The sequence below is a fragment of the Oreochromis niloticus genome, linkage group LG4, assembly GCF_001858045.2.
Source record: "Oreochromis niloticus isolate F11D_XX linkage group LG4, O_niloticus_UMD_NMBU, whole genome shotgun sequence".
Lineage (NCBI taxonomy): Eukaryota > Metazoa > Chordata > Actinopteri > Cichliformes > Cichlidae > Oreochromis > Oreochromis niloticus.
Window position 1 is genome coordinate 10,341,985 of NC_031969.2, and position 25,648 is coordinate 10,367,632.

Sequence of the window (25,648 nt, forward strand, 5' to 3'; positions counted from 1 at the left end):
AGGGGCCAGAAATGTGGCATGAAAATATCCTTCACGTCGTTACATACCGCAACCAGCCTAAATCGCTGGTACAAGACAGAATGGATCCATGCTTTCATGTTGTTCACACCAAATTCTGACCCCACTATCTGAATGCCACGGCTCAAAGCAGTGTGCCCAGTCGTCTGACCGAACACTGACATTTCTACCCGGAGGACTGCTGCTTTCTGGACATTTTCCCAGTAGATCAACAGCTCCTGATTCACTCAGACCAGCCCATTTGGCACATGCACCCATGCCACGTTCAAAGTCACTTAAATCACCTTCTTTCTTCATTCTGATGCTCAGTTTGAACTTCTCCATGTCTACATGCAGTGACCTGCTGCCATGAGATCAGCTGATTAGCTATTTCTTTTAACGAGCAGCTGAAAAGATATACTTGAAAAATAACCTCATTTCTTTAAAAACAATCCTGAGTTCACCCTAATCTTTATTTTGAAAACATAATTTCACATTGTTGGTGCCTGATGATGCTAATGATTTAAATTACATATACATCCATGCATATTTTTAACTACATTTTAAATACTACATTATGAAAACACGTTTTTAGTTTCTAATTCAAACAGTTGAATCTATTTCAAAATTTCCACATTACAAAAAAAATCGAATTTCAACGATTTCATCTCACTTTTAATTGTGTGGTTTTGAACATACAGCTGTACGCACTATTAGTGGCTGATATGAACAATTTAAACTGACGTCTATTGCTTATTTGTACAAATTTCATTTTAGACATATACTTCCAGGTGCTTTACAGCATATTGTTCTGTTTTTTTATTCGCCTGCTTAGTAACACGAGATTTATTAATTCATTTACTGTCTTATTTACAACATACACTGTATATTTGAGCAAACACTGCAATACCTATTGAAGCAGGAGAAGAGAAGCTGAGAACAGAGGTAAACACTGAGTGAAGGGCCAATCAAAATCAAATTAAGACATCAAAGAATCGGCTAAACACACAGCTAAGAGAATTTATCTCTGAGCATGTGCTTGTGCCCCGCTGGCTGCCTGCCAGTGGTTTGAATAGAAAAGTGAGACAGGAGCAGCTTCGGGAGTCTATTATGAACTCGACATAGCCGAGGTTTTCTACAGTGGATGTGAGCCACTTCACTTTTGAAGGCTGCAGAACAACTTTGTGTGCGGTGAACGTTTTGTGTGTCGACTGTGGTGCCCTAGCCACCGTTTACATTTAATAAAAAAGAAGAAAAAAAAAAAGATAATGCCTCATATTTAGCTGAGCCAAACCGTCTCCATGGTTACTGGCTAGGGGTTTTCATTCTTGATTCACTTCCTCACCCAGGGCGCTCGTTTCGTAGCCCTCCCCCTTCTTTCCCTTTGCTCTTATTACTACATTTAACTCCAGTTTGTCCCCGCGTGGTTTCTTCTTCTCTTTGGGACGACGTCTGCTCCTCCCGCTTCCTGCTCGGTGTCACCCCTGCGTTTATGCCTCCCACACAAAGCCCTGCGATCTCAATGAAATCCAGACATGCACACTGTACTCATGCTCTGACTCTAAAGAAAACAACTCGTGCCTGTAGCTAGGCAACTCCAAATATGAGTCATCCCACTGCCGCGCCCATCAACTGATCAACACCCCCCACCGCCACCACACACACAAACACAGAGCTCTGGGTCCTCTTTAAGAAGCGTAGTTGTTAACATTATCTCTGCAGTCTCTTCTAACCTTCATCGTAGCTGCGGAAACACAGCAGTGATGATAACGCTGTAAGGACACAGCCCCTCTCTGGCGTCAGCTCATCTGAACCACAATCTGATGGCATGACTGATATCAGCTCCACACTCACTGCCTGTCAAATGGAGTTGGTGGCAAACTATCGCTGACCGTCTTTCTCAGTTGATCGGTTCAGTTTTTCTCTGCTGTCTTTTCCTCGAGCAGGTCTCTCCAAAGGGAGTTTATCAGCAAGTTATTAAAAATGAACACTGTTTGGAAAAAAAAATGCAAAATGCAAATGAATGAAAGGAAGTGGAGTCATTGCGAGTAAAAGCAGGCGTTATGTGGGGAATTATTCTTCCAGTGTGAGGTACTTTTAGCCAATGACTAATTTTTCTGTCAGCTGATACAGAAATAAATGACTTACAAAAAAAGAGGGCAGGGGAAAATAATCTGAATTTCAGGGATGAAATGGCATCTATCAGAAAGACAGAGCCACATGTGTATTTGAGCAAATGCATGTCCAGATGTTTTGATTTAAAAAAAAAAATTAGCTAAATATATACAGTTAGCCATCAGATTAGTAAGTCTAGATGAATGCAGTGGGGTTCATAAAATAATGCTCTTCAAATCTTCGGTGACTTTGTGCAATGCAGTGCTGCCCTCTAGTGGACAGAGACCTAAAAACATGTTTAAGATTTGTGATAGTCAAAACTCGGATCGCTGAAGCGACACGAGACACAATGCTATTTTAACTTTAGCAATAAGGCCCAGATTGTTCCGAGACATCACTCACAGTCATATCTATACACAGTGTGTGACCAAATCAGTAAAAAAAACAAACAAACACGTAATATCTTGCGTGTGTTTAGGGAAGTATACAAATAAGACTAACTATTAATATGCTAAGTTGATAATATCCCACACGCTATATGACTAGACGGAAAAGGTAAGATTAGATTAGCAGCTGGATGCTGACAGCGCCAACATAAACACTTGGGACAGTAACGGTTTCGAGCGCGTGCCTCTTTGCCAATTAAGGCTAATTAAGTGACCAGGTGCGCTGACAGGAAGTCTACAAAAATACTGCCGCCCTTCAATCCGTCCCAGTGTTTTGGTGCAAAGACAAAAACTCGTATTGACAATGCATTTCAAACATAAAGGATACTTCGGTGTTGTGCTTATTTACACCATCACAACAATCGCTTTACCTCCAGTTAGCCGGTGTGAGCCTACTGCGTCCTCCTTCCAACCGAATTCTCCTCCACCTCCTCCTGATGACAGCAAAGTTCATTTAACTACGGAAAGCAGCAGTCATTCCTCCAGCCCTGACATCGGAGAGCGGCTGGACCTCGGCTCAAGGCGCGCAGAAGACCTCCTAAACTCTGAAGACCTCCACAGCGGGAAAGAGAAACCCAGCAGCAGCCCCGAAGAAAGGCCCGAGAAGAGACTAAGACCCAGAATGGCGTCTTCTTCGGGTCCTACAGGTGTCAGTGACCGTCACAACCCCACACAAGCCGAGGACGAGCCGGTTTATTCATATGGAGACTGCAGAGAGGGGAAAATTAAGCACGTAGTTTACGGCAAGTTTGTCATCGCTGGCCAGCTGGAGCCAAACGTCCCAACTCTCAGCTACCAATCAGATTCCTCTGCTTCAGGTAAGCTACTGTCCTGAACTCACCTGACCCCAGGCGCCTCCTCACTGTGCTTGCGTTTTACTTTACTACTTTAATACTCCCCCAACGAAACCAATTTAATAATTTTAATCCTTTTTATAAAGTAGTTGGTACATTTTAATCCCTCATGATGATTATAAACTATTCTACCACCAGAGATGGGCAGTAACGCGTTACTTGTAACGCGTTACTGTAATCTGATTACTTTTTTCAACTAACGAGTAATGTAAGGGATTACTATTGCAAAAACGGTAATTAGATTACCGTTACTTTCACGTAGGAACGCTGCGTTACTGCGTTACTAAAACCGTGATTTTTTTGCGAGAACGTCTCATGACAGTGACGTAAGCGAGTGCGACGTTCGTGACAACAGCTGTCTGCAGATCATAATATATCTAGTGCGGGACAGAGTGTAGCATGCAGCGTTTAAAGCGTGGAAGTACTGACCTTATTTTGAGTTTGATTCTATAAAAAGTGACAAAAACATTAGTGTCCGTTGTGCGTGGGAAGAAAACTTCTTTTTACAGCGAAAAAACTAGTGATGGGTAGATGGGGCCTCGTGAAGCGTTTCAGCACATTCCCCAAACTGTATCGACACTGTGTCGACACAGTTTTGCTGTTTTGCTCCATACTGACACCTGCTGGACCTTAAATATCATTGCAGGCAACTTACTTGAGACTCACAACAGACACTGATTCAATGACCTAGTCATACTTGTACACTGTAAGGTATTGTACTTTCCATGGAATCATTTTATATCTTTTATATTGCAAATATTGTAGACATCTTTAAAATATATTGTGAATGACATTAAGTGAAAATTAAAATGAAAGTATTGTGAATGTAATATTACCCATTTGACTCAGTTTATTATAAATTTCTATTCAGAAAAATAGGTTTATCCAATGTTTTTGCATTCAGTCTATTGCGGGTTTTTTTTGACACCATTTCCCCAGCTTTGGAAAACTCACAGGGACAGATGAAGCTGGGGTACACAAGCTGTAAAGCCAGGTGGGAAAGGTTCTGATAAGATGTCTTCCTATTCCCCCAGTACGTTAAAGGATCCTCTGATCTTGGAATGTTTCTCTCCGACACTCTCCACAATACTAAGGGGTTGGCAGTCCTTTATAATAAAATTCAGGACTGCCTGGTCCAGAGCAGTCTTCCTAGATGCTTGATTTGAAAATAATAAAACACATATTAATAAAAAAAAATGATGATAAAGCTGTTCAGTGTCTATATAGGCCTACCAGTGTTCATTCTCGGTGAGTTTGTCTCCTCATTTTCATGTTTGGCTCTGTAATGCCTAAACACGGAGGAGGTGCTTTTGTTTGTGTAAGAAAGCAGAACAGATGCGACATTTGACCTGCATAAAATGAAATAAAAATTTACACTTCAAGTCACATTGCTGTTTTTCCTATTCTGATAGATTACACTGAAACAAAGACAGACAAACTATTACCTTATTTGCAGTTAAAAGATCAAAATGATCCCACACAGCAGAAACATTTCTTTTTCTTTCAGGCTCCATTTTATTATAGAGAGATGTGTATTTTTTTTTTTTTTTTTTTTTTTTTTTTTTTAATCTTTGCGAGAGTAATTTTGTGGGTTTTTTTTGGTGGCGACTCATTCCGTTGGCAGATGCGGATGCGGTACCTTTTAAACACAGTTTGGTGCGTTGGCAATGAGCGATACAGCAGCTGTATCGATCACGTGACTTTTTCTTAAAGCAACGCACGCACCGATACAGGCATCGCTAGGTGAGCTTGATACATGCGTCGGTGCGTCAGTGTTGCAGGACCCATCACTAGAAAAAACCCCTAAACTTCCAAGCAAGCACCGAGTGTACTACGACGTAATGTGAAATTCACAGAGAAACTCGCGGATTCTTCCACTGACCGCTGCAGCACACCTGCACCAGGGTAAACCTCCGCCTACCCCAGTCCTGCTTTACAGGTGAAAATAGAGCAACAGGACCGCTAGTCTTTGATTTTATTTATTTTCTGCTGTGTTTTACTTGCATCTATTTGAAAGAGTGAGTGTAAACACACAAAAATATTTTATTTGATGTGCTGGAATGTGCAGAAAATAGGTTTAAATGTTAAACAAATTTCTTCCAGTCAGAGAATGTTGCATATAATTTAATTTTTGCTTGATGCATAAAGTTAAAAGATTAAAACTAATAAAACAAGTTTTAAAAAGAGACTTTTCCATTTGATTACATTTTGTATGATGAATTATGCAGAAAAAGTAGAATTGGGCTGAAAGATCTATCGCTTTATCACCTATTCAGGTTGTAAATCGTGTTTTTAAAAAGTAACTAAGTAACTAAGTAATTAATTACTTTTGAAAATAAGTAATCAGTAAAGTAACGGGATTACTTTTTGGGGGAAGTAATCAGTAATTAGTAACTGATTACTTTTTTCAAGTAACTTGACCAACACTGTCTACCACTAACACTAATCTTTTCACTATAAGAAGCATTTTGTGTCCCGTTATCTTATCCATTAGTTTGCTACATGAAACTCCCAATCTCCCTCCTCTCCCTCCTCTCCCTCCTCTCCCTCCTCTCCCTCCTCTCCCTCCTCTCCCTCCTCTCCCTCCTCTCCCTCCTCTCCTCTCTCACACTTTACATTCTGTATAATCCTCACACTAACACCATATTCTCAGAGGTGGTTTGTTTTTGTTTACCAGTCCGGTCTCTGGGAAGCCGGACAAGGCTCAGGGGTCACCGGGTCAGCAGCACAGTGAAGAGCTGGCAGAGGCTGCTGCCTGTGGTGGAGTGTGAGGAGGACAGCATGACCCTCACTGTCAGGAGGAGACGAGCTGCACAGCTCCTGCTCGACCGAGGTGAGGCTACACCTACATGTCTATGCGCTCCAATAGCCTGGATTTTGTACTTGCACTATTGCATTGTTTTTTTTGTTTTTGTTTTTTTAAAAGGTTTCTCTTGGGAAACCCAAACCGTTTCGTAATATTAGTAAAATTAAGGTTTTGTGTTGTCTATTTGTGTTGCAGCAAATGAGTCGTCGGTGGCTCTGTCCCAGCTACCACCACAGTGTGGTTACACTCTTCAGACCACATGGAGAGACCTCAGTCTGATGGCTCCATATTACGCTTGTCATGTCATTCAAAAGGTGCGTGCGTCCGTGTGCTACACCTAGATTTGAAACAGTTTTTGTAATTTTGCATTCAGACTCCACCACAGTAAATTTGAAGTCACACAATCTAGATGTGATGTCAGTGTTGCTTTTCATCCATGTGCACTGTGAGCTGTCCGATCAGTTCAGCAGTATAACTTAAAAATTATTCAGAAAGTGATTTAGGAAAAAAAAATAAGACACCCAAATATCCCTCTGCCTATTCTGATTCAGTTTACATGTGGAAAATGAGTCAGAGTAAGTGCACATGTTTACTCCCACTCCTTCTCCATAGGTTATCAGTTCATATATAGCCAGCTTCCATATCAATATAAACCTCAACCATAGAGTACATATTCTGTTATTAAAATATGTGAAATTCAAATGATCATTTATATTTTCTTTTTGCAACTCTATAACTTTACTTTCACGCATCCAAGCAAAATATCTCCAGTTTTGTAATGTTGATAGGAAAATCTGTATAAGTACAACTAACAAACTTACTAAACAGACATTCACTGAAATACATCGTTCATCTGTTTCTCATAAACATATCTTTAACTCCTTTTTGAACTTCTTTGTTCTGGCATTGCTTCAACTCTGCATTCAAACTCTTCCACAGTTTCGCTCCATGCACAGTCATACACGCATCCAGATTTGAAAAAAACATTTAAATTAATATTTGCTTTTCTCAAAAGAAGCTGTAAATATTTCCTGGTAGTTGTGGGTTTTGTTTTTTTTGTTTTGTTTTTTCTCTGTCTGAACAAAATTTGTGCCACATTATCTCCAGTGTTTGACACATGATGTGCTTCAGATCACAAGCCGTTTTTCTTTTCCCATCATTTTGGTACAAGTTCTTGGTTTGATGGGTCCAAAGGTTGTTTTTGGCAGAACTGTGCAGGCTCTTTTAGATGTCTTATGACAAAGCCTAATGTGGCCATGTTGTTGTGTTTGTGTTACTAGTTTTAGTCTTGTCACAAACTCTTTTCTTTGTTTTAGACTTTGGAGGAAGCAGACGGGTCATTGTCAGAGTGCTCTTGAGTTGTTTAGAGAAACCTGTTGTGCAGTTGGTTTTCCTAACCATGGAAATAATTCTGTCATCATGCAATTTAGTTGGCTTCTGTGGTCTTCCAGGCCCGTTGCTGTGGCTGAGCCAGTCAATGCAGTCATAACACTGCACCAGATTATTGATTTGGCCACTTGTAAAGTTTTTGCTGTCCCCAAGTCTAAGCAGTTTATGTGGAACCTCTGAAAAATAGGGGACTGTGTATAAAAATGACTGCAATTCCTAAAGAGTTAATGCAATTCTTACACTTCAGTCACATGTTTTTTGTTTTTTTTTCTTCTTCATTTTCCTTTTAAATCCAGAGAGGCAAAACAGCCAAAACCACAAAAAATAATGTACAGTGTGTTTGTTTTTGGCTGCATTGATACGGTTTTAAGTGTCAAATTATATGAAAAAATGTCCAAAACTAGGCTAATTGTTGTTATTAAGACAAAAACTGAAGTTTTTGTAAAACCTTCCTCCTTTTGTGACTGATCAAATGAGTTGTACATTCAAGCTAAATAATCCTTGAATCTGGCAAACATTTGTGGGGTTTTTTTGTTTTTTGTTTTTTTTAAATCCTGAGCATGTATGGTCTAAGGTGGGGTGTTTTTAGCTGAGGGTGGTGTAAATCCTCTCTGCTTTTATTCAGGATGGCAGTTATGTGCTGCCCCTGCTATGGAGGGGAACCCCAGTCAAGATGTCCTGTCCAGTCTCTCAGATCAGCCCTCACACTGTAGGGCTATCCTCCCTCTGCTGCTCTCCACATGGGATGATTGTCAAAGTACACGAATCGACTCCTGTGGAGAAGCAGAGAGTAAATGGTAGGCTCCCCTTTCTTTCTATTGCCATCAAACATAATTTAGATAATAGTTTAGCCTTTCCCCCTCATATGTTGACTCAAATATGAACCTTTATTTCTCTTGTCTGCAGTGAGAGGAGATTGGACCCCTCTAGCTCTGTTGGCTGAGCAGTGTGGCTACACTTTGGCTAAACAAGATGCAGATACTGTAATTGCTGCTCCGTTTATTACATGTGGCATCACAGAAAAGGTGAACTTCAGGGCATCCTATACACAAGACAGACTAGTTGTTTTTATTTCTTTAGCCCATCTGGTTCTCCATAATCATCATATCTGATGTGCACATCGTCATTTCCTGTGGTCTTTAAATGTTGTTTTGGTTTTTTCCTCCTCCAGGATGGAGAATACACACTTCCTCTCCAGATAGGCAAGGAAATCTTCTCACTTTCCTGCCCTGTGTCTCCTCCTGAAGAGCTCCCCATTAACAGTCAGCCTCTGGTCAACAGCCCAGCTCATCTAACCAGGGGGACAGACAAACCTATGTTAGGGGCTCAGGAGCCTTTTCCATGGGCCCCTCCTTTCTACCTGGCTCCACTGTACTATCCCCACCCTACATATCACCATAATTATGCCAGTCCTAAAGTACATGCTTCATATGATTCTCCTACTCCAGCATCTTTGACTCCTGAGCAGAGTTTTAGCTCACAGCTTCACCCTCCTGTTGATTCCCAGCCAGATTATCAACCCTACTACGTCTACCAGATGCCTTTCTGGGAGCCGTATGACACTCCTCCATCACCCGTTGAAGAAATGAAAGATTTACGTCGGGAGAACCCCGAACGAAGACAAAATCAAGAAACTCCTTTTTTGGCCTTCTCTGAGAAGCACAGTGTCAGACCTACAGGGTTTCCAGCTCGGCTCAAAGCGCTGCATTTCCAGCCTCTGAGACACGACTTCAATCCATACTACCACTACTACCATCACCCCAAAATCCCCCTTGGCAAACCTCAAAACCCTGATTCAGGTCTGGATGTTTCTCACGAAATCTCTTCAGCTCACTCGCGTAAACATGAATTTTCAGCTTTGGCCCCCAACGTTCAACAGTCTAAGAGCGTCAGGAAAGTCACCTCAGACCAGTTCCCTCCACCTGTGTCAGAGACTACCTTTTATCCCTACGTTCACCCAGAAAATGCTAAATTGGTTGACAAAACCCTTGAAACTCATGCTCCTCACCTTCTAAACCCATATCTTTACTACTATTACTATTACTTTCCACATATTTCAAGGGGTGAGGCTGAAAGACTGGTTCCATCACATCCCGACATGCCTGCAGAAACAAACTTGTCAAATTCCTCCCCAATTCTTGCAGTAAATGAGCACAACATGAATGCCTACATAAATGCACACAAGAACTTTGATAAATATAGCACAGAGCTGATCATGCATCCGATTTTCTCTGCTAAAGTAAATTTGGAGCAGAATGATGCAAGTCGCTCTGCATCTGTGACTCCTGCAGTGCTGCCTCCAGTCCCACAAGGTCCCCATCATAGACTTGAGCCTCAACAACGCCCTCCTCACTCTCAATCATTCATTAATCAACTGAATCCTTACCAGTACTACTATCACCCTTATTATCATTACTCTCAGATGTATTACAGACCTGTAAACCAAGTTTCTCCAGCTTCACCTGATCTTCTAGCACCTTCTGCCCCAGCTCAACGTCTGACTCCACCTGTACAATCGGTGTATGGTTTTCATGACTGGATGCATAGTCCTTTCTATTACCCATATAACCCATCTAAAGTGCCCGAAGACGACGAGCTCCATCCTACAGGCAGCAAAAACTCTGAAAACAAATCTGCTAAATCTCAGCTTCCCTCAGACTTTGACTATGGCATGATGGCAGGATATTTCAACATCCCTCTGCCACTGCATAATCCAATCAATAGTTTATATTCCCATTATATTACTCAGCAGCACCATAATCAGCAATCTGAGAAACCTGATGAAGATGCAAAAGAGAATCTAGACAAAGTGAGAGGTAAATGATCACATTTAAGGGTTTATCAATCTTGAATGCCACAGAGTTTAAATGTTTGGTCTTACAATTTTAGTTTGACTGCACTGAAATGTTGTGCTTAATCAGACATGCAGTGTTTTGACTTCAGATCACCACAAGGGGGCAGGAAACCCTCTGCCTAAAGTTCTGGCTGTAATTACACGCATATTTTCCATCTCATGCTGCTGAGAACAGCCATCCATAACAAGCTCTCGTTGCTTTGTTTGCTTTCCTCTCAGATTACCTCGAGGCCCACACGTACACGCCCTCCGCCTCACCCTGTGGCCTTGGACCTGTGTCAGATACTGATTGCAGTAACTCTTTAGGCTGCTGTTCAAACACTGTGAAGGGTGAGTCTCACACAATACAAACCTTGTAAGCACTTGTCTGGTAAAGGAGGGGGGGGGGAAGCAAATGAGTAATGCACTGACTTTCAGGCTTGAAGCCTGAAATAAGTATTTGATCCCCAAGCAAAACATGACTTGGTGCTTGGTGGTGAGATCCTTGTTTGCAAGCACAGCGGTATGATGCAGTTAGTTGTTCTTGTAGTTAGTTGCTGGGTTTGCACACATCTTAGGGGGGATTTTACCTCACTCTTCTTAAAAGAAACTCTCTAAATCCTTTGTTTTGGCTGCTGCTTGTTTGAAACCAGGAGTATCTGTAATTGATTGCCTGTGTCCATGTGCCACACAGATTAGTCTGTGGCTGGGTTATAGTGGATCTAATACTTCACTCAGTGACATGCAAATCAATTTTTTGGTTTGGTTTTTTGGCTTATATTCTCTCCATTAAAGTGAAACTACCATAAAAATTAGACTGTTCATATGTTTTTTGTAAGTGAGCAAACTTGCAAATTTAGCAGGGGATCCAATAATTATTTCCCACTCTGTGTATGTGTGTCGGCAGGCTGTACAGTGGGACAGTACTGCGTCTTTGCGATGCCTGACTCTGTAGTACAGCCCACAGTTGCTCCTCCTGCTCATTCCCCTGAGGACATCAATGCTTCCTGCACGCTGCAGAGGTTGACCCCTGATCGTGACATCTACATTGTACCTCTGGATGGCTGCGGAGTAAACAAACATGTAAGGCACATTCCTATGTTATCACATCATGTAGACTCCCACCCCCAGGAAAGAAGGGGAAAAAAAAATGGACAAACACACTCCACTGTGGCAGGATAAATTAAAGCTTTTTTTAAAAAAATACATTTTGATAGATGCTTGGCAAGACGGTGGTTCATCTTTTGGAAGTTCAAGGTTTGCATCCTTACCAAAACAGCGATTCTGCACATGAGAGTTCTCCTTTCAGGTATGTCACTGCTGTTTACAGGAAACTTGCTTTTGTAACCATTGTCAGCAGCCTTGTAGTACTTAGGTTTAAGCATTCAGCTGTAGCAGAAAAGACTCAGTTTTCTCTTAAAATAATACTGTTTATCTGATTTGTTTTGGCTGACGTGCTTTTCTTTATGTTAACAGTCACCTGTTATACCAATTTCCAGCTCCACATTTGTATTTTTTGACTTTAAGAGTAGATTAGTGTGATTCACAAATCTAATTTCAAATTGATCCTTAATTATCTTGGTGCTAGCCCTCAGTTCATCCTGAAACAAGCTGTTGCTCCTCCCCCATCTTTCTTTCCTCCAACTGCCCGTCTCAATTAGGAGGCTTGCACAGCAGGTGGATGAGGCTCTGTGTGTCTGAGATGGCCACACTTGGGATATCGCCTCCATTTGTCTCCATAAACATCCATATTTTTAGTTTTAGAAGTCTTCTAAACTCTGAATGCAGAACTAGTTTTGGGCTCCTTTATCACAAATTATCAGCTCATGATGCTGCTGAGATGTTCCCGATGAAGCCCAGGTTGCTTTGATGGGAGGATGTAGTTTTTCTATTTTTGGGTCTGGTGTCTCTCCTATTTGTCCACAGGTGTCCAACGTGGAGGCAAAGTGTTTTCAGCTTTAATCCATGTCCACCATTTTTGATGCCATGACCATCGTCCAATCTTTAAACTGTTCACTTTCACCTGACAGATGGAGGGTGTTGATTCCAACACATTCAGTTTTTTAAACTATATTTCCTTTAATGACAAACTGCAACACGAAAGAGAAGTACCTCGTTTTATATCATTTCTCATCCCTATTTAAAACTCACAGCTGTCGATGGGTTCAATAGGAAGTGAAAGATGAAAATGACTAAGTCTCAGCTGCTCAGAAAAGATGCCTCCTCCAGCTGCTATGACACTCATCAAAATATCATAAATATTAGATCTTCACAACTGAAATATGTGCCTGGCCCACCGTATAGTGGCCATTCTGTATTTCCTTTGTGGTGGTAAATGTTTTTCCACGGCTTCTGTATTTACATAGTCACTTGCATCTTGTGTAGAGCAGTTTGGCACCAAACCAGCTGCCTTTAGGTAAATAAGATACCAGAATCTTGTATAAGGCTGGATCAGTCTTTCTAATCTCCTCACAAGTGCGCCATCAAGGCTTCATCCTCAGCTTGTTCTTGTTTCCATTATATGCTCCTCTTTGTTTTTGTTGTTTAAGCAGTGCTTTGATCAACGGCTGCTTTTCAAATGTGTATTGTTTAAAACAAAATTCACGTACGTGTGTGTCCGTCTCCTTCCCTCCACAGGTTTATGGTGGGATGTAGTTCCTCAGCAGATTCTCCAGGTGAAGTGAAGTTTCATGTGATGGATGAACAGCCTCCTCTGCCTCTCATACAGCCAACACCAGTCGCTGTCACTGTGCAACTGAGAATTGCCGAAGGTGATTTTTCTTTAACACGTGTTCTGCTCAAGGACCAGATCATAGCTTGGAGCCAATAGGCCGAGCGTTCTTAAACACTTGATTAAAGCGTTTTTCTTTTTCCCTGCAGATGAGTTTTTCACCAGCTACCACCCTGAGGCTCACCTCCCTCTCAGCCTCTTGCAGGGCAGAACAGTTTATGTGGAGGTTAGCCTGAAGGACCCCCCAGAGTCCACACTTGTGCTGCTGGTTCATTCCTGCCTGGCTTACACTGAAGCTCCATATCCCAGTGGGATGCTTGTTTATGATGGGTATGTTTATACAAGGCGGAAAATGACGTCCTCACAGATGGTCTTATTGTTGTTCATATTGCTGGCTGCCTCAGTGACCATTTAACATGATCAGTGGTTTCGTGTGTTGGGTGTTATGGGCACACTGCCTGTAGTTGTATTAGTAAGTGCTCATTTTCTAGTGTAAGTTAATTGCAAATCAATTTCTCTGTGGTTGCTCATGTTAAAGGACGTATAAAGTATAAACAGCCATTTGAATAAATATGATAGCTGTACCAACAATTTAAGAAATGCATTGACTTTGCAAAGCTTACTAATCAATTGGTGCACTAATAGATGCCAGTCATGCCTCTGCAAGTAAATGAGTATTTTTACTAAACACTATGGAGAGCATGAATCGACTCACAAATTCCACTTTTTCCAAATTCAAACTCAGTCAGGTGGGCATCACTTAGTAACACAGTGCGTGGATGTTTGTACTGCACTCTGTGAAGACAACCTTGCAGCCACAAATCTCAAACAGCCCTTCTTTAATGCCAGTTGTTGGGCAGTCTTTTGTTGTAAAGGCATGTCACTGTTATGTTGTTCAGCTGCAGCAGCCTGGGGGTTTTGCAGATGCTTCCGACCTCGGACTTGCAGGTCCGGAAGATCATAATTTACAGCTTCCTCTCTCTTCCACAACACATGACTAAAGGGGGCTCCCTCCGAGAGGACCCAGAGGTATTTCCCACCTAAGATGCACACAAGTGAACAGCTGTTTGCGTATGTGTTGCATTCATGTTCAGGCCCAGTGCAGATAAGTGAACTTGGGTAGTAATGCTACTGTATTTGATTTTTTTTTTTTTTTTTTTCCTCACTTAGATCCACTTTTTGTGCCTGACAGAAGTGTGCTCTGACTGCACCCTAAGATGCCTCAAAGGTAAGACCATAAAGAGAAATGAAACACAGGGCAGCTTGTTCATTTAAAAAAGTATAAAAATACTTGTTCCAATTTTGAGAAGTTTGAGATTTCTGACTGAAAATTGTTTTAATTTAACAGATTTTATTAACGAATGTTTATCTGCAGACTTCTAGATAAACAACGTTTTCTAACTTTTCATTCTATATGTCATCCAAGTAGACCGACAATGAAGCGATTGGGATTCAGTGGTTGAAAATTTGCTGTAATTTAGGGGATTTAACAAAAACATTGCATTAGCCGTTTAAGGGATGATTTTACATGTTTCCTCAATTTTCACAGGCTCAAAACTAACTGAACAGTTGACTCAGTTGTTATTTTATATTTAGTATTTACTCAATATATGACAAATGCAAATGATAAAAGCTGTGGCATTGGTCCCAGGGGTTACGTTTGCATTTGTAAGCTGTTCACAGGAACTCTCGATGTGAGGCGCAGTGTCAGTATTTCAGTATCAAAGGCTGAAAATGGCAGCAGATTACTGCAGAATTATTCTGTGGTGCAGGAAAACCTCAGAACATGACGCAAGTTGATATTTTTGTTGTGTAACATGGTAATACTCAAAAACAGAGGGGCCAGGTGAGACTTAGCTCATCACATCTAAAAAAAAAAACAACAAAAACAAAAAACACCTTCTTTGGAAAGAATGATGAACTTGAAGCAAAGAACGAGCCCTAAAGAATCACTTGTTCAGTGTGGTGGAGGCCGTGTTGTGGCACGGCCGTGTATATGTGGCGCTAAAGGAACTCGATGTTCCATTGAGATTCAGTCTAATGCTCAACCTGAACGGCACTTCTCAAACTACAAAGGCCAAGGCACCGCTGGGTACTGATGGGCGATAACTAAACACGTGAACCTGTTAAATAAAATAATGTGCCTAAACAGGGAAGTTGGTCTCAAGACTTTTCACTTACCCGAGGCAGAAAGTTTCAAAAACAAACAGGGCCTGAAAGCATCTGCAGCCAAAAGTAAAAATTTCTTAAGAGAAGTTAGATTTTTGTCAGTTTCCTTGAGCTTCAGCAGTCGGTGACACCAGAGGGTTTACATCTGATTATTGACGTTGTGTGTAAGTTTGTGTATCAAATCATTTTTCCCTCTGTGAAAACGTAACAAAGTGGGGGGAAATGGCAGAAATCTGTTATTTTAAATGTCATATTTTTTTCAAACCCTTAGTTTTTTGGGGGGGGAGGATATTAACTATAGAAGGAAGGGAAATGCTTTCAGATTCTAGTCTGCTGAAATCATGATGATGCAGACTTGCACATTAATGCTTCCTGTTTGAACACATTCCCAAGTTTTCTCTGTTTGATCCGTGAGGGGTTTGTGACCTTGCTGCTTCACGTTTTAATCCTGAATGTAGCCACTGTTGTTGCTGACCACATGCAGTAACAATACCCAGATGGGTCGTTGCGCTGGTTATTTGGTGGTTAAACGAGCCAAAAGAACAATTCTGAGACGTTACACCACAGCCAGAAGACTTACCTGTTGTTGTTGTTGTTGTTTTGTTTTGTTTTTTAAGAGGTTAAATACTAAAAGTGGAGGGTGGCATGATTTCCTGCTTCGCTGTCATTCTGCCATAAACCTCAAAGTTGTAAAGCATGGTGTGATGAGTAATGTAGCTATGTCAAGTATCCTTGGAGCTCGTATTACTGGAATTTCCACAGAAACCCCACTAAGCGGATGCATTCATTCACCTTCTGGTCAGGTTTCACACAATTACCTAGTGTTCCTAATGAAGTGCTCAGTGTTTCTGATTACGTGAAATGACTACATTAACGGTTTTTTTTGTTTGTTTTTTTCTCCACAGGTCCAAACACTGGTGTGTAAGCAATGTAATAAAGATTTCTACACAAGTGCAACTTGATTTTGTTGTTTAATGGAAACGAGTGTCTCTGTAGGTTTTGCTTCTATAACTAAATAGTACAAATAAGTAGTACAGGGCAAGAAAACAAGTGACAGACAACTGGAGGCATTTAGCCTTTTAAATTTATTTTTTTATCAGCAAGACAGTTAACTTTTTTTTTTTTTTAAATGACACAATGTTAACAAGCAAAACACAAAGGAATGAAATGTGAGCTTAAATATTTTCCCTTTTCTCAGGATGAAAGCGTTTAAGCTTTTACAGAAACGAGGCTTCTGAAGCATTCGGTCTGGAACGTTTAAACAGTTTGACCTAAAACTAAACCTCTCACAGGCACCTGGCTTTTTTTTTTTTTTTTTTCTTTTTTTTTTTTTGGTCCTGCTCTTTGGCCCTCTGTAACCCCGACCATAAATCTAAAAGGAATGCACTTCCTAACAATACTCTAGTATACAGCCACAAAAAAGTGATGTGAAATTGAAGCTCACATTAGAGCGATGACACCAACATGCTACACCTTGCTGTAATTGGACCTCTACTATAACAAAGATAATACATTGACTCCCTTTTAACAGTCATAACTGACCATATCCAGTGACTAAACTTTTACTGTGTGCAACAGACACAAACTACTAGTATTAGGGTCACATGAAGGGGAAACTTTATTCTCAATATTAATAATTAAAATGTGGAGATTTTGTCATTTATATTCTGTAGACTGCTTCATGGAGTTAAGCTGATGAAACATGATCAGTCCTTGTGTCTTTTGATACAACATCTGTACTGCATAAAGGTGTGACCATAAACATCCTTGCATCTGTCCATCTCCAGCTATTTCATTTTAACCAGATACATCTTTCTGCACCTTCAGCGTCCGTATGCTCATGGCCACGTTGTTTCTCTTCCCCTTTAACGTGGCCCTAATACTCATTCATAAATAAACAGCATAACTTTTCAGGAGAAAAAATGTTTAAAAAAATTTAAAATTCATGTCTTACCAGCTGAATTTGTTCATGTGTTCTCATGGCTGGGTTTGGCCACAATAATCTAGAGGCCTGTCAGGTTAGTGCATGAAATGCTACAGGATTTATTAAGCTAAATGTCTTAAAAATGCCTTAATCAAAATATGGTTCCAAAGTAATGTAATCGTAGCTATAGAAAAGGAAAATATGTAAACACTGATGTCCTGCTTGCATGTAAAGCAGTTGCCTTTGTTGACAGGAAGTGGTTAAGGGTGTAAAACCCCAATCCACCTCTTAGTACACATTCGAATAGTACACTGTCCTCTCCTGATGGGCGTTCTTGAGCTGGTTCAGGAGAACTAAGGCGCAGATCATGGCCGTCATCTGTTGTGCAGACACAGGAGGAGGGCAAGTAAAGAGCAGGGATGGGATAAAGAGCTATGCAATGACCAACCCATTACATCATCCCGAGAATTAAACCAGCCATAGGTGAAAGAGTGTTAAAGAGGCTAGACCTTCCAGCCTCAGCAATCAGATAGCACGCAGCTACAGAAGTCTTTGAGAAAGTGTGAGAGAGACGTCGAAACGGGACAAATCCAACCCTGTTGATGTACTGGCCGTGTGTGTTTAAAGGCACTAAAGTAAAGATTAAAGAGTTGACTGGTGGTGGAGGGAATATTCAGAGCAACAGAGGGTTTCTTATACTGTTTTTGCCAGCAAATGTCAATTTTTCTGCAGATGAAGCAAGTTGGTGATTAAAAATGTGAAAACTCATTTGCTAAATGCTGTGATGTGCTGTCAAACCTGTCAACTGTATCTGTTTTTGGAAGGGGGGGGGCATCTGTGCTCCAGTTGTCTGAGTGACGTTATAGCTGAGTCGTGTTTGTTAGGTTGGATTTCTCCTATAACAACTGTTAATGATAAAAATTTGAGACGATGCTGAGAGCAGCAGATGGAATACCTGTAGTTCATACTAAAGCAATGTGGAGTAAAATCAAAAGCGAAACAGGCGCAGTGGGAATGAAGAGTGCACTAAGCATAAGCTACGGGGATGTTGGCTGCGCTGAGAGGAGTGAAAAAGACCGGCTCCTGGTCAGGATAGGTGGTGGTGACTACTTCATGCTGAGCTGGCTGAAAGTTAGCCTGAGTAGAAGTGGTTTGAGTCAGGATAATGTACTGAGGTGTTGAGACAGAAATAATCTTTCTGCTGAGGGTAATGCTGCAAATCAGAGCGATGAACTTTGGAAAGCAATGATTGGGGAAATGAAATGAGAAGAAAAAGTTTGAAAAGGGAGGGGAAAGAAGTATTTAAGAGAGAGAGGAGTGCAAAGTGATTAATGTATGGCCATTAACATGAACAACAATATAGAACCTTTAGTACTGTGTTTTTATGCATTTGCCAACTCATTTGAAGCTTGTTGCAAAGTAAACGTGCATCATTTGCCTACCAGGAGCACTCCAGTTCCAATGAAGATGCCCATCATCATTGGTGCTTTACTGTTAAAGACATCTACGATGACGCCAGGACAGCTCTGCAGGAAGACCAAACAAACTGTGAGCATCTAGTACAGTGCAGCTGAGTGAAAGAGGTAAAGCAGCGCAGTTTACAGTGGTGGCAGGACCACTGTAAACGGCTTCATTTATTGGCACCAACGTACAGGCATCTTGAGGTGTTCCAGAAACCCATCTGGTTCGGGGCAGGTCTTCTGAACGAGCTCTATTATGGAGACACCAGTCGCTCCACAACAGTGAAGCTGCAAAGCAGGCAGATGAAGGAAGAGGTGAAGGGAGGCAAAAAACAAGTCTTAAACACTACCCTGCACAGCCCTGTGGAAAAACTAAACACCCTTACTGCTTCCACAGGAATTGAGATGGAAACAGCTGACAGTGACGCTTTCTCTGTGTGTATTAGCCATATAACTCGTATGCATAAAGCAGAAAAGACTTGAGTATACAGGAAGCAAGAGTTAAAATTGAGTAAATTAGGTAAAAATGAAAAACAACAGCAGCTTATATACGTACCGCGTTGTGGATGAATGTGAGTGTGACAGCAATTCCTGGGTCTTGACTGTCCACATAGATAAGATACAAGGTACCATAGAACTCAGTCAACTTCATTCCAACCTTTAACATGAGAGATGAAAACACAATTGTATGGTCAGGATATACTGCACATATTTTTTTTAATTGGTTTTCATCCCTTTTATCAGTATTTTCTCTCACCTCATCCCTTTTGGAGTTGGCAAGCACTCCAACAACAACTACCGCTGTAGCCAGTATGGCCAGAAGGACGGAGAACTGAAGGGACAGGAAGAACTCTGTTAACTTTAACACCTTTAAGCACACAGGAACAGGAAGTGAAACAGCTTTTCCAGTTTTATGTGGGTGCATCAAGAGAAGCCAAGGCTTAACATTGCAGTAAATTCTAACGAGGACCTGTTTCAAGCTTGCATAAATGTTTGCTCATTCCACTGCACTCATTGATTTACGTTAGATGTGTGGTTGTTTGGAGTCATTTCCTTGTTAGAGTTGCAGAGCCTGTTTTGAAAATCTTTGCTGCATTACTTCTGTGTATCAGGTCACACTTCCAACTGGCTTGCCTTTGCAGTATGTAACTAACGAGGAATGCCTCTCAATTTTCCTCTCAAAAAAGATAGATGCCAGAGGTCAGAAGTGCAGACTTTCAAAGATTAAGAGTGTTCACCAGAGGCCGAGCTATGAGTAACTATCAGCTCAAATTCCCCATCCCTCCCTTGCATCTGGGATTCTGCCTGCAGTGTGGTGTGCAAGTTTCTTAAAATGAAAGTTCTGATACAGCCTGCAGATTTCAGAGCAAAAAATTAACTGGTACTGGACGTCCATTAATTTCCTTTAACTTTAACAGCCTTAAAAACCAAGAGGGCTGAACCTGAGGATGTAATTTACAGTTAGGACACTACATTTACACAGCAAAGGAAAAAAAAAACAGCCAAGATGAAAACTGAGAGGTCACTGTGTGATTATTGCCAGTTGCCTGTTTCGTCAGCGTGATTACACACAGTTACAAAATATCCTCTGTCAAGGCCAACTGGGTGATACACTTCACACTTTGCAATCAAATGTTCCGTGTATCTGAACCTGGATTAAGGTCTGAATCAAAAAGAAAAATGTTAAAGTGGTTCAAAAACCTCTGCATCATATAAGACGCTCAAAAGGTGCTTGCACACTCCTGTGTTTCTGTTTCAGACCTCCCAAAGTAACTACAGTTATCAGCAAGATGTGAAGAAACAAATTCTGCAACTTTATGTGCAAAACATCTGTATGTTGTGTTGAAGAGACATCAACTTAAGTTGAGCTAGGGCTGTGCTGTACTTTTGATGTAATACCAATCTGAACCAAAAGATGGAGCAGTGAGTCAGTGTGTTCTTTTGGGTGGTTAAAAGAAAAAAGACCAGATTATTTTCTTTTATCCAGCTGGCCAGAATTTCTTATCCATATGTTGGCCTTCAGTCTTTAAAAGAAAGCAATTAGCTAGCTTTCTTGAAGTTCCTAACTTAGGTCATCGAGGCTAACAATTATAAACCTCTTTTAACGTTTAAAGTCATGATAATATTATAGTGCATGATCCATGGATGGAATTGTACAATTCAATGCAGTTGCGTAAAGACCTTGTCTGATTGGTGGGGTTGGGACAGTTTTGCATTGCAAATCTCTAAACTTGCAGCAGTGCAGCTCCTGCAGACCAGAGACACGCGCCAACCTTTCCGCACTCTATTTCTACACTGTGTTCAGGATAAAATACTTGCGCTGATGCTAAAAACCTTAGCAGGCGTACTGATCTGGCAACAATAAGGGGGAACCAACTATATAAACAGAACCAATAATGGCAGGAGCATCAATAAAATCGGAAAGAGTAGTTTGAACAGGTCACAAATAATTCCATTGGATGATTTTAATGTCTAATCTAATAAACATTCATTCGCTTGTACTTAAAACTCTAATCGAAAACAACAACAACAGCAACATTAACACGGCATAATAACTTCACTCTTGACAGTTTTACAAGTCTACTCATAAATCCTTTGACATTAAAGTGCCTTTTCATGAGGAATTAAAAATACTCAATGCTAAAAATTATTACCATATTAGTCATTTGAGACCTATCGACACAATCTGTGTTATCTCTCCACATCTCTCGACTTCACACTGGCTTTTCACAACACTTAAGTTTATAAAGGTTAACCTGGCCTGGCCACAGTAACACTAGTGGCTACAGCTAACACAATTATAACTTTAGTATAAGAATATTGTTCACTATTAAAAAAGAACTCGCCTTTCTCGTAACATTCGTCACTATCAGGGAAAGGAGGAGGGGGGGGGGGGTGCAAAGCTTTTGGTTTTTAACACTTAGTATGCCCCATGACGCTAACCTGCCTTGTATCTCATATCATCTTAGACTATTTGACTGATGGGGGGAGCAGAAGCTCTGTGTAAATGGCCATCCTTCCTTCCTGTTTCATTGTGTCATCGATGAATGGAGAAGACGGAGTACTCGGAGAGCAGCTTATTAATTACACTTTCCTCTGGCACTCTGTTGACTCGTCTCTGTGGTTCCACAGATATTATGTTGTAACAACTTGTTGAACTTGATGTGCACATTAGAATCAAGGATCTGATCTGAATAACGACTTTACACAGATTTTACCATTTGCACCAGCATGTAAGTGATGCATGTCCTCTAACATTTAAACACCTTTTCCAGCATTCACCTTAACCTCTGATGCTGGCACTGGGGTGGTTTTAAAATGTTTCACCGTCTTCCTGTTAAGGACCGATAAAAGCCTGAAGAGTAACGTTAAAATTTGCCATAAAGTTAATGAACAAAGGAATCCTCCAGGAAGCAGCGGGGTATTTAAGCTTGTTCTGAACATGTCCTTGCAGGTCACTTCTTGTTTAGGGCGGTTTGTTTTTTTTTAATGACTCCTAAGAAACGGTACCAAATGGTATTACTACAGGTATACTAAACCTTACTAACACATTTTTGTTTTGGTTTCTCTGACTAAAACTAAAAAGCAGCCTAAAACTTTCCCTTAACACTGAGTGAGTTAAAAGGTGTAACCGATGTGTGAGACAGGGTTTTGTGTTCAAAGCACAGGAAACAACTGGTCTGATACCCATCTTTATAGAAAAGTGAGACTGTAAGCCAAAATGCATTACCCATCAAAACAACTCACCACTTGCAGAGCGCATCTCTTCTCGCTGCAGGCACCGTAGTCTCCAAATATCACCACAAACAGCATCACCGCCCCGAGAGCGATCAGCACAGTCACACCTGATAATAAAACGGAGCAGGAAAGAGGGTCGTTTCCGTCTGTTAAATATGTGTCAGAGCCAAATGTACCGCCGTGATTCTTCGGCCTAATAAATGCACTGACCCATAACAAATGCGCTGGAGCTTAATTCCTGCACATGGAAGACCGCTCTTGTGTTGTCGCTGAACCTCAGCCACATGCCAAGTCCAAGAAAGGCAAACCCCACCACCTGCCACATGAGGAAATAAAACCAGGACAAAGTGTAATGAACAACATTCCTGGTTACTTTCACATCCTCTGGTTACTGAAATTATAGTTTTTTAGGGTAAATATTTATAAACCATGCTGCGTCAGGTGTGACAGATGTGTTTTTCACACTGTGCAGAACAGCTGGCAGAGAGGACAAACAACAGAAATTGGCATTTGAGGCATTTAAGACAGCTTTCTTCTGATTGGCTGCCCATCGCAAGCATAACGTTTACACAGGAAGTGGGCAGGACTGATGCTGTGATGACCACATTAGGGATTTTGCTCTCATTGATGTCATACAGAACCAAGAAGAATAGTTAGAATAGAAAAGTTAAACCATTTAGTATTTAAAGTATATAGTATTATTTAGTATTTTATCCAATACCATAAAGTTCTCTCACTTTGTGTTTTTGATTGTCAAGCATACTGTTAAGAGATTTTGTTTAATGTTTTATTAAATAACATGCTTTCCCTAAATAGGTTTGCGAATGTACAATGATGTTCATATATTTTATACTACATGTATCTTGTCACTACACATGCACGTGAGCCTTGCTGACTTCTAAGAAAATGACTGGCATAAGGAGGTTGCCACAGGAAACCTCACCTTTGCTGAGTTTGCTGAGTCTGCCGTTGGGAACGGGAACCAACTGGCTTCTGTTTCCCTTAAGATAGGCTTGACCAGTTCCTTACTGACAGTTGAACATATATGTTTTATGCTTTGTAAGGAGTGGTATGTTATCTCTTCCTACATGTGTCTGTGACGCAAACATGCTTGAGTATAAATAAAGCTGACTGCAAAGCCTCGGTGTGAGTATCACCCGATCACTCACCCGTGCGCACGTAGTTCTCTGAACAAAACTCTGACTGTTTTGTATTCCTTCAATGTGTTTTATAATGTCTTACCACTGACACATACCAACACTGGCACTGAAACCTGCTAAATAAGACAGAGTTGATAAAAATAAGGAAGATGTCACAATGATACCATGTTGTATCAGTCTTTTCGTCCAGCACTCAAAAGATTTTATTTTTAAATATTTACATTTATTACATATAATTTAAGTATCGTGTTTCATAGAAACATGTTTCAGGTCTTGTTTGGTCACAGAATGATGTGATGGCTAAATGAGGCTGACAGGATTTTACTCAGAACTCTGGAAGTGGTGTCAGGAGATGAGGTGGAGGAGGGTCAGAAAGAAACAGGTGAAAGCTGAGATTGAGGACATACCAGAGGAACCTTAGCAGGGACAACATGGCCCAAAGTCTATTATGGACTTTGAGGTATAGTGTAAGCTAAGACTCTGATGTTGTGGCATTTGGTTTCTCAACTGCTGTACAAAACACCGAGGTGTGAAGGGTAATCATCTATCCGTGGCAGCATTGTTCATGCTGTTTAAGAGAGTTCTCACTTGCCAGACGGCTTTATTCTTCTTCCACTCATCGGAGATACTGCCTTATTTTAAAGAGTCTGTACAATTTAACCTCACATTTCTGAAATCCCACTAAATAGCTAAGAACAAAAATGAATTGGTGGGTCTTAATTTGATCCCATCCATACAACTCCTATTTTGTTATTTTTGTGACTGTACATATATGTACACACACACACACACACACACACATATATATATACATTTCAAAAATTAAATACCGTTTGGTTTCCTATCAGCTTATAGATGTGACAAGCACACCGTTTACATTGATGGAAACGGTGATTCCTGAAAAAGAAAGTAACCTCTCTGGTATCATAAGAAACGAAACCACAAGGAAACCTGGTGTTGCTCCAAAAAGTGATCGTGTGCAAAACAGTCAACGTTTCTTTTTTTTTAAATTTTGTGTAATGTCTTTGCTTATATCAGTAAACTAACTGTAGCCAATGTGATTTATGGGATTATAAATAAAATAAATGACCTGTTTTGTAAGTATCTGTAAGACTCTTTTATTGTACGTACATTGTAACCATTCCAGTCCTTTCCAGACCACCTATAATATCTTTGGAGGACTATTGTTATATTTATTGCAACTTGAAATATGTTTTACAGATTAGAGCCCAACAGTTCATTAATAGAAGTTCAAATTGTTTGGCAAATACCGGGAATCACTTTTTGGCACAACACCCCTGTTTAATCGCTCTATGACAACTTTTAATCCTTCATGTAAAAAAAAAAAAAAATCTGCCCGTTTATCTCCAGAATTGATCACAAAACAGGCGAAAGAAGACGAAAGCCATGCTTGGCCTTTCCCTCTACCCTCCCGTAATTAACCACGCAGTATTAAAATCGAGCCGGACTTACCGCGAAGATGATGTTGAAAATGATGAGGATATATTTGCAGAGCAAGCCACATCCATCCAGAGCCATGATGATGATGACGGTCGGCGGATCGTTGAGCTGAACACACGGTGAAAGTCTGCAAAGTGCAGAAAGCAGAATTACCTCACCACTCCGAGCAGGCCTGGCAGGTTATGCGCATTTTTTTAAAAAATACAAACGTATTCTGTCGCTGCTGTGTTAGTTTCTACTATTTCACTCTATTTAATCCGTAAATTCGCGCATAAGCAGCCAGCATTGCGTTTAAAAGGTTTAGCAGTCTTTTTGATTTCAAATAGATTACAGCGTGGCAGAAACGCTCGCTGTGAAATCATCTCCCAAACCGATCGATCAATACCTTTATCGATGTTATTTTGCCTGATCAGTGGCCCTCGGTTAACTCACCAGGTGGAAAAACAAAACTAATTCTTTAATGCTGCTGCGTGTGCTTATCGAAACCTTGATCTGCGTCACGCTCCGCCTCTTCTCCGCTCGGTCTTCTCATTGGGCAAACCGCGTGAGTGACACATGCTGTGAC

At 40.8% G+C, this 25,648-nt stretch overlaps 2 protein-coding genes across 4 annotated transcripts; one reads left to right on the forward strand and one right to left on the reverse strand.

Moving 5' to 3' along the window:
• The first annotated feature begins 2,751 nt into the window (after positions 1 to 2,751).
• LOC102075640 (uncharacterized) lies at positions 2,752 to 17,275 on the forward strand. Its single transcript, XM_005468452.4, has 14 exons — positions 2,752 to 3,376; positions 6,090 to 6,245; positions 6,414 to 6,532; positions 8,233 to 8,404; positions 8,514 to 8,632; positions 8,779 to 10,423; positions 10,681 to 10,791; positions 11,348 to 11,523; positions 11,658 to 11,749; positions 13,078 to 13,211; positions 13,321 to 13,501; positions 14,071 to 14,200; positions 14,342 to 14,399; positions 16,246 to 17,275. Exons 1-14 carry the CDS (start codon positions 2,863 to 2,865, stop codon positions 16,263 to 16,265), a joined length of 3,627 nt encoding a protein of 1,208 aa, XP_005468509.1. The 5' UTR covers positions 2,752 to 2,862; the 3' UTR covers positions 16,266 to 17,275.
• On the reverse strand, positions 16,675 to 25,648 carry cd9r (CD9 molecule related). Of its 3 annotated transcripts, none has more exons than XM_005468450.4 (9): positions 25,516 to 25,648; positions 25,096 to 25,210; positions 22,673 to 22,778; positions 22,472 to 22,569; positions 19,482 to 19,556; positions 19,281 to 19,382; positions 18,917 to 19,012; positions 18,707 to 18,790; positions 16,675 to 18,497 (listed from the first exon to the last, which is right to left on the reverse strand). In XM_005468450.4, exons 2-9 carry the CDS (start codon positions 25,159 to 25,161, stop codon positions 18,291 to 18,293), a joined length of 834 nt encoding a protein of 277 aa, XP_005468507.1. In that variant the 5' UTR covers positions 25,162 to 25,210; positions 25,516 to 25,648; the 3' UTR covers positions 16,675 to 18,290. The 3 variants fall into 3 exon arrangements, with proteins under 3 accessions (XP_005468507.1, XP_005468508.1, XP_005468506.1); XM_005468451.4 differs by having other exon boundaries at positions 16,675 to 17,642; positions 25,469 to 25,608; XM_005468449.4 differs by having other exon boundaries at positions 25,469 to 25,608.